Below are 13420 nucleotides of genomic sequence, written 5' to 3'. Positions count from 1 at the left end.
TTACTCTGAGCGAGCACACTCTGCTAACTGTGATAGTTGTAATGCTACAAAGTTGATGGCGACAGCCCCAGTACCAGCTTTGTTTTAGCTAGTTTCCCACTGAGTTAACCTGAGCGGGGACGCTCTGTTAACTGTGACAGCCGTAAGGCTACAAAGTTGATGGCTACAGCCCCAGTATCAGCTTTGTTTAGCTAGTTTCCCACTGAGTTAACCTGAGCGGGGACGCTCTGTTAACTATGACAGCTGTAAGGATACAAAGTTGATGGACACAGCCCCAGTATCAGCTCTGTTTAGCTAGCTTCCCACTGAGTTAACCTGAGCAGGGACGCTCTGTTAACTGTGACGGCCGTAAGGTTTACAAAGTTGATGGACGCAGTCCCAGCTAGCATCTCACCAAGTTAGCCTGAGTGAAGACACTGCTAACTGCGAATTACGTCAGATGTAAAGATTAAATCTCAATGGACACAACGCCAATGCCGTTCTAGTGTCTCACCAAGTTTGCCTGAGCAGGAACACTCTGCTAACTGTGATAGCCGTAACACTGTGAAGGGCGGGCCGACAGCGTAATTCTACGCTCTCGTTAGCGCGCCACTCGATTAACTAGAGCGGAAGCGCTCTGCCAACCGTGGAACAAATAACTGTTATAGAAAACAATGTTAATCGATCTTACCGATTGCTGTCATCACGACTTAGGTGGCCCTTATCAGATTGGTGACGACCGATGATAGGGGCGTCCACCAGTCCGGGGCTCGATGTCCGAACGGCGAACACACCGTTCGCTCCGAAGAGGGACAGCTCGTCGCAGCCTTTGGAGGGCGAGAGAACCGCAACTCCGACCGGTGGTCACAAGGCTACAGCGACGAGCTCTAATATGTCTTGATCGTAGACACATCCTTGTTTATGCTACCATGGTAGCTAACCTGCGTCGCGAGAAGATGAAAAAGGACTGAGCTCAGGATGACACCGGAACTTATAGATGACGGGGGTCATCCGAGGTCACACGTGACTTTGTTGATATAAATATTCGACCTGCGCATGCGCGAGACGGAAGATATCCAGTGTGAAGCACTGCCTCTGGCGGTCAGTAAGGATGAAATAGAATGATCAATTTGCTTAAAAATATAGGTTAAAATTACTTTTTACAACTGTATGTCAGAGTAGAGGATAACATCTAATGTGATAGCTGAGGTAGAGAGGGACATACAGGACATTATAATATATTGTCTCTCCAGTCATGTCCTTTTTGTGGTTTACTGTCAGTTTCTTAAAAATAATCCAGGATGCACATCAATAGGGGTTTCACACAGAGGGTGCTGCAAATCAGCAGGGTTTGAAAACGATTCAAAGGGGTAAAGAGGTGGAAGAGGAAGAACAAGAAGAAGAAGAACAAGAAGAAGAACAAGAAGAAGACAGACAACATGCAAAAACAAGAAACAAATACAGACACCTACAGACTGATATCCTTCTTCTTTTCCTGCTCCTCAACGATGGCTTCCTGTGCAGAGAAATATTTGGTAACATTTGTGATGACCCTTGCTGTTATTAGTTTAAGGGTAAATCACAGTGAGTCACAATTTCTGATTCAAAGTGTTCTGTTCAGGAAAAGTGTTGTGAGATGCATCAACACAGAAATACAAGAAGGGTACAGGGGTGTTGTTGCTTGGGTGTATGTACTGTGGCAAACCAGGGGGAAAAGCCGAGCAGACACAGCACAGGAGGCGGATCCCCAAGCTCAGGTTGGGGGAGGTGATAGAGGGAGTACACTATCCGGTGCAGGTGCTGCAGCCACTAGGCACGTGGCAGTGGTCACACCTGCAGCCCATGAGTTAATTAGAATGAGCATATGTTCCCAGGGCTGTGAAGCAGCAGTGGCAGACAGACTGGGCAGAATAATATGAGGATCTCCTGCACCTCTTGAGAGGCGCTTCAGCAGACCGGAGGTAATTCAGCGGACTCACCTCTCCTCTGCTCTGCCCAAACAGGACGGAGGAATCGTCTCACACTGGGTGTAGACCGAAGGCCAAAGCCCCCGACCGGGAGGAATCTTTTGTTGGGTTTGACCCTATCCCCCTTTACCCTACCCTGTTTATTAAAGGACACTTTTTGTTACATGGTTACTGTCTCTGAGTCACCTGTTTTATCTCTGAATCTCACCTCCACGTCCCCCGGGTTGCCACAGTACGTGTTACTGGATATGTACAATCTGAGTGTGCAGTGTGTTCAAGTGTGCCTCTGACCCTGATGTTGTTGACAATGGCAGCCCCTTTGCTCTCTGCTGCCTCTGGGTTTCCTATCAGGTAATCCCAGGCACAGAAAACTCTCCAGCAGAACGTGAAGTTCTCATCGGAGGCACTGGCCAGGCTCAGACGAGAGTTCTTGGCCATTCTGCAGGAGTTTATCCACAGCATGTTATCAAACCATACAATACATTATCAACACTATCATTTTAGGACGCTGATGCTAGTCGGGTGATCAGTCAGTCGTCCAGTCCAACACTTTGGTTCACAGTGAGATTCTCAACAAACATAACATTATGAACGTAATAATATGATAATATTATGAATGTACCCTTCTCATTCAGTCTTAGTACTTACACCCTACAGTCCGAATATAACCCACGTTATCTTGAGCCAGGGCGTGCAGGGTGGCTTTTAAGGAAGTCACGAGTTATAAAGAGCGGCAAAGTCTGTGTATAGGAGGTCGGGGTGGATGGATATTGAGCTTTTTTCTATCTTTATTCAAGATTGTGTTTTTTTTATTTGAGAGCATGACTTGTTGATTTCACTTCAGATTTTGTAAAGCTCTCCAGTTCCAGCTTCAGCTCTTCAGGCTGCTTCTAGGTGCTCGTGAAACATCTGCACTCAGATTTCTCACATGATCTTGGATTGTTTCCCCAACTAATAGAATGGCAGGTTTAGTGTTGACCAATGAAATGATCCCTGCCTCATTGCGGATGTGTTCACTTTTCTTCTTATGGTGTTCCTGATGGACGGTTACTCTTTAACCTGGCCCTCCAGGTTACACTTACCGGTTGTCTCTCATTTCAGTCTTCACTTCCTGCCCATGTATTTTTCTTGCCTGTGTGATTACCTGCCCAGCATTGATTGGCCTAACCTGCTCCTGATTACCCTTCCTCTGTTGTGTATTCAGTCAGTTTGCTCCCCTTTGTCTGGGCCAGTTTGTCTGGGCTCCTCGTGGGTAGTGTTCCAGCTTTTCTGTTCTCTGTCCCAGTGTTAGTCTCTAGTGTTAGACCTGTTTTGGGATTTTTGGACTTTGACTCAGCCTATTGATTTTGTACTTTTGCCTTATAGTTAGTTAGGATTTTTATTGTCATATACATATCCATGAAATTTGAATTCTGCATTTAACCCATCCCTGTATATAGGTAAGTATATAGGATGACAGGCGCCCGGGGTTCAGTGTCTTGCTCAGAGACACTTCGACACGTGACACGTCCCAGTCAAGGATCGAACCGTTGACCCTGCGGTTACCAGACAACCCTCCTAACCTAGTGAGCCAGGGCCGCCCCCCCCTTATCCTGACTGATCTCCTGTGTACCAAACCCTGCTTCAGTAAAGTGATTTTACTTACTACTGATCTGTCTACTGAGTTAGCTTTTGAGTCCTTTTGCCCATTGGTTCAGCACTAATGTATTAACTGGCCAACATGGACTCAGCGGACTCGGATTTTGTGTGAGCCGTGCTGCAGGCTCAAAGAAGGCACATTCATCAGCAGGAAGAGGGAGTTACCAGGTTCTTCCAGGATACTGCACCGGGACGAGAGGCAGCCAGGGCACTCATGGGTTATCCAGGGCTTATGAGACAGCAGCGCTGTGGACCGTATCGACAACTCCCTCTCCCACCTCATGCTTGCCCTCGCAACTTCTCTGCAGCAGGCTACTTTCGACTCTTCTGCCTCCAGCATCAGTGATGCTTCATTGCAGACGTTTACGCTCATGTCGAGGAAACTTGGATGTATGATGTCCACCCTGGTCCAGACTCGCAGTCACCCCTGTCTGAGACATGTAGTAGGACCCTCCGTACTGTCCCAGTGGAACCTAGTGAGCTGTTCGAGTCAGCTGCTATACAGGCGCTTCAGCGAACTGTTGAAGCTAGCCACACCAGGCAGCAGTTCTCTGGTCTTTGCAGGGACATGCCTGCACCCCGCAGACCTAGGGGTCCCACTTTGGCCACCCAAGGCCGTTTTTTCAGTCTCCAGCTTACCCTAGTAGCTGCCACAGGCCTCAGCGTCCCGCTGAGAGGCCAGACCGCTACCCATACATCCCTACCTACGTCCCCCCCAGACAACCTCTGAACAGTCCGCCCCCCCCCCCCCCCCCCTAAGCCAGGATATGTCTCCGGCTGTCGGTTTTTTCTCCCAGCAGCAGATTGCCAAGGGAGAGTGGTTCATGTCTATCGACACCTATTCCCATGTTCCCATGGTGCATCCCCACAGGCAGTTTCTTCGTTTCGCCTTTTAAGGCCGCCACTTTCAGTCCAGGGTGCTTCCATTCGGACTCTCCCATCTCCCCATGGGTGTTCACACGGTGTGTTACTGCTGTCCTTTCCCCCTGCAATCACAGGGCATGAACATACTGCCGTACTTAGACGACTGGCTGACCTGGGCGCCATCCCGGCTTCAGGCGCCACAGGACACTGCTCGCCTTCTCTCCCACAGCCCGGTGGGGCCTCATGGAGAGGAGCTACCTGAGCCCTTCTCACAGCATAGCCTTCATTAGTTTGGCCCTATGAGGGCCTGTCTGTCGCCCCAGCATGTAGACAACAACCCCCACAACCTCTCCCCCTTCCGAGGGGGCAGATGGTTGCCCCACATCCTTTTCACCGACTATTGGGTAAACTGACAGCTACCTCAACTGTCGTTCCCTTGGGTTTGCAGATGGCTGAACTGCCTTCACTTGGATGCCAAGTGGCACAGATAGAGGGCAATAATAGTGTCAAAACAGTGCCTACTCACTCTATCCCCATGGAGGGAGAGTGCATGTCTGGCAAACAGTGTCCCCATAGGCTCGGTTCCATTCCGCTGGGAGATTGTCACAACGAATACCTGCCTCTCAAGGCGGGGTGCAGTGTGACAGAACAGGACTGCTTGGGGGCAGTTGTCTGCTCAAAGACCGCAGGGGCAGGTCAAGGTTCTAGAGCTAGCACTCAAGCACTTCCTGCCATATTTGAAGGGAAAGCATGTGCTTGTCCGGTTGGACAACACCTCTGTTGTGTTTTCACATAAACCATCAATGGGGCACCAGATCTGCAGAAGTTGCTACGGGGATCACCGTGCCCTTCTGACTTGGGCGGCCCTTGCCTGACCAGCCTGCAGGCAATGTACCCACCAGGAGAATGGGACCAGGTTGTGGTTTTCCTGTTCCGTCACAATCCTCCACTGGGAGAGTGGCGGCTGCATCCAGACGTGTTGTCGACCCACTGCCCCCACTCGGTCTCCCTGACGGAGAGGACCAGTCCTCTGGGTCAAGATGCCCTGGCTCACATGTGGCCAGAGGATCTTCTTTATGCCTTTCCACCATTCCCTCTGATCTTGCTGACGCTTGTCAGAGTTCTTCCCCGACAGAAGGGATCTCCTGTCGTAATTTGGCATCCCAATCCCTGCCGCCTTTAACTATGGGTCTGGCCACGGGAGGGCCCGACCGGATGCTGAGTGGCTGCATAGAACCAGTCAGACTGACTATTCTGAATGCCAGCGCGCGGTCTACCTGCCTGCAGTACAAAAACAGGTGGAAGCTGTTCTCTGACTGGTGTGCGGCTCAGAACAAGGTCCCAGTACAATGCCCCGTGCCTGATGTACTGAGTTTCTACAGTCCCTCCTAGATAAGGGCCGGTCTCCCTCTACCCTTGGAGTATACGTGGCCGCTATTTCGGGGCAGCATACTAAGGTCGATAATGACACAGGAGAGAGCCACAGACTGGTGTCCCTCTTTCTAAAAAAAGGGGGCTCTGCGATTGCGTCCCCCGAGCGCCCCGAAGGCCCCTGCATGGGACCTACCCTTGGTACTGGACACCTTATGCTTGTCTCCTTTTGAACCCCTGGCACAGGCGGAGCCGAGATGGCTATTGGCCAAAACATTTTTTCTCCTTACTGTCAATTCAGCTCAACGTGGGGGCGAGCTGCATGCCCTGTCGGTGAAAGAATCATGTCTGAAGTGGAACTCAGATGGCTTGGGTGTCACTTTGTGGCCTAATGCAGCATTTCTCCCAAGGGTGTTGACACGTTCACATATCAACCAGCCTATCCAGCTGGCAAAGTTGACCCCCCCATCGGGAGAGGAGAGGTCAAGGCTGCTGTGCCCAGTGCAGGTCCTCAGAGCTTATGTGGAAGCCACCGCCTGCATACGGCAGTCGGAGCAGCTCTTTGTCAGTTATGGTGAGCCTAAGAAGGGCTGTGCTCCTTCTAAAAAACAGCGCCTATCCCACTGGATAGTGGAGCCCATTGCCTATACAAGGCGAGCGACTGCGCTCGGCCATCCGGGGTGAAGGGTCACTCTACCAAGAGTGTCTCCACGTCAACGGCAGCCCTGAGAGGTGTGCCTGTGGAGGATATATGTGCTGCGGCCTCATGGGCATCACCGAGCACATTCACCAGACACTACAGAGTTAATGTTGCCACCCCTCACCCCCTGGGGAGGGTTCTTTGGCCAATTTTCTCTGCCGGAGCTATACGAGGTAGTTACTATGCTTCCTCGTGACTCTGTTGATATAAGTCATCCAGTGTTAAGCACTGCCTCTGGCGGTCAGTAAGGATGAAATAGAACGAAAGTTACGAATGTAACTACGGTTCTATGAATCCTGGATGACCACCAGAGTTATTGGTCACTCGGAATCCCGTGAACTCGCGAGAAGATTCCATAGGACTGAACTCAGGATGACACCGGAACTTATAGACGACGGGGGTAATCCGAGGTCACAGGTGACTTTGTTGATATAAATATCCGACCAGCGCATGTGCGAGACAGAAGATATCCAGTGTTAAGCACTGCCTCTGGCAGTCATCCAGGATTCATAGAACCGTAGTTACATTCGTAACTTTCGTTTACGGTCTCAATCGCAAGTCTTCTTCAATACAGCATGATGTTCATTTCGTAAATTATGGTCCATTTTAGGGTAAAAAATAGACCATAAAGCGGAGAATGCTTTAGGGTGACTTACTGTGTGATTGACAGGTCGCTGCCACCAAAAGTCTCTCCTCCGCATTCCAAATATGGTAACTTCCGAACATTGGTTGCAAGTACAACAACATGGCATTGGTCGTAATCTATGATGGTGACGCTGAAATTGCCAAACTGAAGCAGATGCTATTTGAGTGTTAGTACAGGGTTTTAAGGGAATGCATTGATGCTGATTAAAAATCTGAATGTGAAAAAAAGAACAACACATTCTTATATAAAGATAGGAAGAAAGCTCCATGGATGTCAAGTCAAACAAACAAAGAACTTTCACCCATGAGACCGCTGCAAATGAGCTTATTTCAACACAAACCACAACTTTTTCCTAACCAAGTAGTTGCGTTGCCTAAACAAAACACAGAGCCAATTAGTGCTAGTTCTAGATAGTCTCAAGAGCCTTAACAGCTTCCTCTGTTTGATGCCATGTCCACACTTGTCCACTTTTCCTACGTTTACACTGAGCAGCCACACGACGCCGGAGTTTTGGAGCAGCCTTAACGGAGGAACCTGAAAACTCCGCCGAGGTTGGAGGTATTTGAGAACCCCGGGGTTTTGGTTCAGTGTAGACGTTGGATATGGATGTCTGTTAGAAAAAAATTAGCCCACACCCGTGCTCGCTACTGGATTGGTTATTACCAGCCATGACGTCTCCGTCCCTGATTCGTCACACTCACTATCACGTGACCCGTACCCGGAAGAAAACAAAACAGCCGGGCGACCAGCAGCGACAACAAAGCAAGCCTTGCTTGTTTTGTTGTCTGTAGTAGCAGCTATTGTGGAGTTAAATTCGTCATTTTACAATGCTGCAAATGCCTACATGCGGAGGAGGCGAGCTGTTCTTTGAGCGATGAGCGAGCTGCTTGACCATCGGCGATCAGCCCCCACGGAGCGGCTGTCTGAAGCTACAGTTAGCAATAAATGCTATTCAGAGCTACAGCTACAAACAGAGGAAACGAGTGAGAGACGAGTGAGAGACGAGTGATCGACGCTGATTCGTTTTACTTTTTCCATTTGGTAGCATTGAGAGACCTTAGTCTGCAAGTATTTCTTTCTGAAAATATGTACGAAGATATATTATATTCGCTAATGCTAATCGCGGTTAGCATTTCCCCATTGGCGGTAATGTTAAAATTAGCTTAGAAGCTAGCGAGTCGGACCTGTTGCATGATGTTGTGCCCTAAAAGATGGAGCAAATGCCCTAAAGAATTGATAGAGGGCGAAGATGATGTCCCTGTTTTTTCTGCTGGGTGACCCAGCTTATCCCCTGATGCCGTATCTCATGAAGGAATGGAGTGGTCTCGTGTGACGTCACAGTTTAGCTGTCGGCCATGTTGGAGTACACACAAAGCCACTGGCATGCACGGCTGAGTCGCATAACCTATCGGTGGTGAACTTTTGTGCTGTCTTTGGTTGTGGCAGCAGAGCTGATAGACAAGAAATCATTCTTTCGTTTGCCAGCGGTCATTACACATCAAGGAAATGACACGAAGGAGCTATCCAAGCGACGTCGCGAGAAATGGCTGTCACGCATCTCTCGAGATATAAAGGAATGGAATTTGGCGTACACTAGAGTATGTGCGGATCACTTTATAAGTGGTCAGTGATTTTATTTACAAATTCGTTTGTGAACAGTATTTAATAAAGGAAATATAAATTAAACTTTTACATGAGAAGGTTACCGAAGCTTCATCGGCCCGTGACAGCAGTCGGTACCAGAGACGTGTCGAGCGTGTACAACAGGCGAAACACAGAGATGCAGCCTCAGCATTGCTTGATATGAGTTTAACGTCAGATCATATATATATGTGTGTATATATATATATGTGTGTGGGGGGGGGATGAAGTTAGGAGTTAGTTGAAAGTGAATTCCTACACACACGCACACAATGACGTGCATGTACAATGTAAACAAACACGTGTCCGTTTGCACTGAGTAAACATTGAATATTGCTAAATATCTGACCAGATCTGTATATATTAACCCTTCCAATGACGAGATGAGAATTGTCGACGACCGTTGCTTTGACGTCTCGGACCCATCCACTGACAAACTGATTATAAGCGTCGAGCCCTTTGTAGCACTCCAGCTCGTCTTTTGTGTAAGGACTCGGGGTGTTCACGAGATACGTGTAGATGTTGGCGTAGTTTACCGATGGAAGATAAGTAGGATCGGCACTGAAACCATCTGCACTCATCGTATAGGGATCCAAGTTACCAATAACCTTCAATTTGGCCAGGTAGCGAACCTTTGATGCACTATCCAGTGATTCAAAGTATTGTATTTTCGCCGCACTTCCTTGCTTACGCGCCGCCATGTAGGTTCTGTATGTACTCCAACATGGCCGACCGACCTCGTAACTAAGGAGATCGTGACGTCGGTGAGACCACTCCATACCCCAATGGCAGAGCTAACGTTACATTCATCAGCCCCCACGACAACAACACATGGAAGCGAGTGATCGACGTGTGTTGACCACATTTATGGACCATAATCGAGTCAACGTTTCCGTGTAAGTGTTGATTTTAAAGTAAAGTTGATGTGAGAGAGAGAGAGAGAGAGAGATATAGACAGACAGACCCGCAGCGCTGTAACTACGTCTGAAAAATAAAACTTCTAAAACTTTACACGAACTGTGTCTGTTTGAGTTCATAGAGGAAGATCTTAAGTATTAAATACAACCTTTCATTATTAAAGACTACTTTATTACTCTGTCATATTTTTTTTTAACTAAGCAAGCAATCCACTTCCTGTTTACACCATCACGCGCATGCCCAGTGTACGTTAATGGTCACGTGCTGTCCGCCTTCGAAGGCTGCCATGTGGATGCTCCAATAATGCTGAAAACTCCCGTGTGGACGGAGATCGGTTCTATTTGAGAACTCTGCATCCAACGAGACACGGCCTAGTGTGGATATGGCCTCAGACTCTCCGTCTCCTCAAATGTCTGCACTGTCTAGATGGCTTGCTGTTGGTCAACAGCAGACATTTGCATGACAAAGGTCCCTCAAATTGAAGTCTCAGACCGAGATTTTTGTTGACTTAATTCCCCCTTGTGAGCTGATCTGCTGATTGCAGCGCCATTGAAGATGACTTACATTTGCTCCTTAACTTTGCAGTTTTAAATGCTGGTGTGACCAGGCCATTTCTATGTTCAAATCATTATCATGTCAGTATGAGTTGTAAAGAGCTTAATGATTACTTTCTTAAAAGGATGATGAAACTGTAGGCAAAGACAGCCATCCCAACCAGGAAGTAGGCGAGGGGCAACCGGTACCCTGCACTGCCAATTTTCCTCAGCCTGCCATAGTAACCATAGAATAACACAGAGTACTGCAGGTAGCCCTGTGGAGATCAAACACACACAACACATGTTGACAAGAAAACAACAAGACAGTACAGCACATCTATATCTACAGTATACAACTACATCTAGAGCAGAGGTCTTCAACAGGGGGTCCGTGAAATTTTTGGTTGATTAGACAATTCATTTTTTTTTCTAAACATGAATCTGTCCATTATTTTAATAGTTCAGTATTGTATGAAAGACAACAGGTATATTTATGGATGGCAGTGGCACTAATCGGCCATCACTCATTTTTCGTTTCCACATTTATGTTTAAAATGAAAACATCAATTTGAATAGCTTGTATGCATGATTATCATGCAATTGACAGACAATGTTGATATTGGCATTGGTATCAGCTGACAAGGTATGTTTAAATGGCAGTGGCACGGCCACCCTACCCACTGTACCTTGCACATGTTTAAAATAAAAACATGAATTTATGAACCTGTGTATTATTTGAATAGCTTAGTATTGAATGCACAATAAAGAGGTATACACGGTACTAGGCCCATTTAATATAAAACACAATTTTATACAATATATATAGTCGGGGGTCCCTGCTCCATCTCTCTATCAGTTTGGGGGTCCTTGGTCTGAAAAACGTTGAAGACCCCTGATCTAGAGTATGAAGTATGCAGTCTAACAACATTAACAGTTAGGCAAACAGAATCACTAGAGATCATCATGAATGCTAAATCTGTTTGATGGCTCTCGTCAGATACATTTGTACTTTTATTGCTTGAAGCTAATTTAATAAATAATAATTAATTCATATCAAATATGTAAAGGTTAACAATTATTCAATTATGAATCATAAACCAATTCATTTGTATAAAAAAAGAATGATGATACTCAGCTTTTGCCGTAAGACACCATTAGTGTAAGTAACATAATTCAACATTAGATTCAATTTAGGAAGCCAACCAATTTTGGAAAAATAGAGAAAACTTTGAAACATTTGATATTAATCAATTTAATCTCAAACTCAGGGTTGATAAAGAGTTCTTGTCATGGTTTACAAGGACCTATTATTTCATATACACAAGAATCAAATGATCAAGTTCTTTATAAATGAAATATTTATTGGACTAACAACTAAACAGAAAATAAATTAATAAACAATAAAATAAACAACATATATGGAAATTCGTCGTTTGACATTTGTACATTTATTTTTTTCACCGTTCAGCAGTTGCGAGTTAGCACTAGGGACAATTGTGAAGCAACTTCATATGACTTCTAATTTTAGGGAGATCCTTATTTAGGTCTAGACAAACAGGAGAAAACAAATGAAGCTTTTTGGGTTAAATGGTAAATGGACTGGAGTTGTATAGTCCTTTTCTAGTCTCTCGACCACTCAAAGTGCACTACATGTTCTCATTTACCCATTAACGTTTCCATTCGTACACTGATGGCAGGGGCTACCATTCATACACCGTAGGAACAGCTACTGGAGCAATTTGGGGTTAAGTGTCTTGCCCAAGGACACATCGACATGGACTAGCGGAGCCGGGATCAAACCACCAATCCTCTGATTGAAGGACGACCCTGCTCTACCTTTAACTGCCATAAAAATGATTTAATGTTTGTTTACATATTATTATTTGTACAACTTATTTTCATGAATATGGACTTTTGTTTGGTTTTATACTTGATAGGAACTATTTTTACGTCCTATGTTGTGCTGGGACACATTTAGTTGCTGCAACATGTGAAGCCGCAGAAGTTGATATACTCCGCTCAAAAGATTTAAGTTTAAGTGTTAAAGTGTTTGCTTTTGAAGATTCACGTTTTTCAAGTGGACTCATTTCCCTCTCGGTTGTCTGCAGCCAGCGAGGTATGTTATTTATGTTAACTGTTCGTCGTGCATATTTGCGTGCAAAAAGTTTTTTTGTGTAATGTTAACGCCAGCTTATTTTGTATGTTGAAATGTATTTGAACAATTCGACGGTGGATTGATGACGGTGGTGTTGACTGAGATGCATGTAAAACGAATAAATCCATCAGTACCAGAAGAACTAAGGTGTTGTATATTTCCTGGAGGGAGTGACAGTCAAACAAATGGACCTGCGTGAACTCCCTGACCTGCTCGTTCCCGAGAGCTCGTCAAGATAAGCCACTGTTTAGTGTTAAAGGACACACAAGTTCATCTGTTTTTTCATAAAGACATCCATAAGTCAGACACTTAAGTTTGTGTCTGTGTAGCCAATTAACATAACCGTGTTTCACAAGATATGAAGGGGCATTAATGTAAGTGATTTAGTGTTACTGCTGATTAATCATTCATTGTTTCATTGAAAAGAGATAATTGATTTACTTAAGAAAAGAAGGATTTTTGTGTGTGTTTTAATAAAGCTGGCATTTGGAGGGAGGTTTTGTATTAATGGTTTAATATTTTGTCAACTGTAAGTGACTGTAATCTTTTCCAGACCTAATTTAATATATCATATTCTCTTGAGTATTTTTGTAAAATGTTTGTTTTCACACAGAGGCCTGAGAAGGTCATTTTCTGATCGATTCACAAGATTCATAACACTCAGCATGGGACCTGCTCAATGTACGATATGGCAAGCTTTATGTAATTGCCAAAGCCTTCCGAGACAAATTACATGCTTGGCCAACAATAGCCTCTAGGGAGAGGGCTGAGTTAAAAAAATGGGTGGACTTTTTACGCAGTTGTGAATCCGCTATTGCTCACAACGAGAGTCTAAATGTTCTTAATGACAATATTGAGAATCAAAAACTAACCAAAGCCAAACTTTCAGACTGGTTAAGTACCAGATGGAACACAGAAGGTTCAACAGCTTTAACTATTTTGTGACATTCCTGACAATGGAAGTGAGTATTGCGTGCAACCCTATAACATCTTACCATGCATTAC

The 13420-nt window shown here is 45.7% G+C and overlaps 1 protein-coding gene across 1 annotated transcript in view; it reads right to left on the bottom strand.

Moving 5' to 3' along the window:
• tmc3 (transmembrane channel like 3) overlaps positions 1–13420 on the bottom strand; it is a gene marked incomplete at both ends in the record, with an annotated part of 152212 nt that overhangs the window by 110748 nt on the left and 28044 nt on the right. The window contains 3 exons of the mRNA XM_079286597.1: positions 1452–1495; positions 2238–2385; positions 10393–10535. Coding sequence (XP_079142723.1) covers positions 1452–1495; positions 2238–2385; positions 10393–10535 — 335 coding nt within the window. The remainder of the gene's footprint in view (positions 1–1451; positions 1496–2237; positions 2386–10392; positions 10536–13420) is intronic.

Source organism: Melanostigma gelatinosum (genome assembly GCF_949748355.1).
Source record: "Melanostigma gelatinosum genome assembly, chromosome: 2".
In the NCBI taxonomy this organism is placed as follows: Eukaryota; Metazoa; Chordata; class Actinopteri; order Perciformes; family Zoarcidae; genus Melanostigma; species Melanostigma gelatinosum.
The sequence above is the reverse complement of the archived record's forward strand: the minus strand, read 5'-3'. Positions and strand labels throughout refer to the sequence as shown.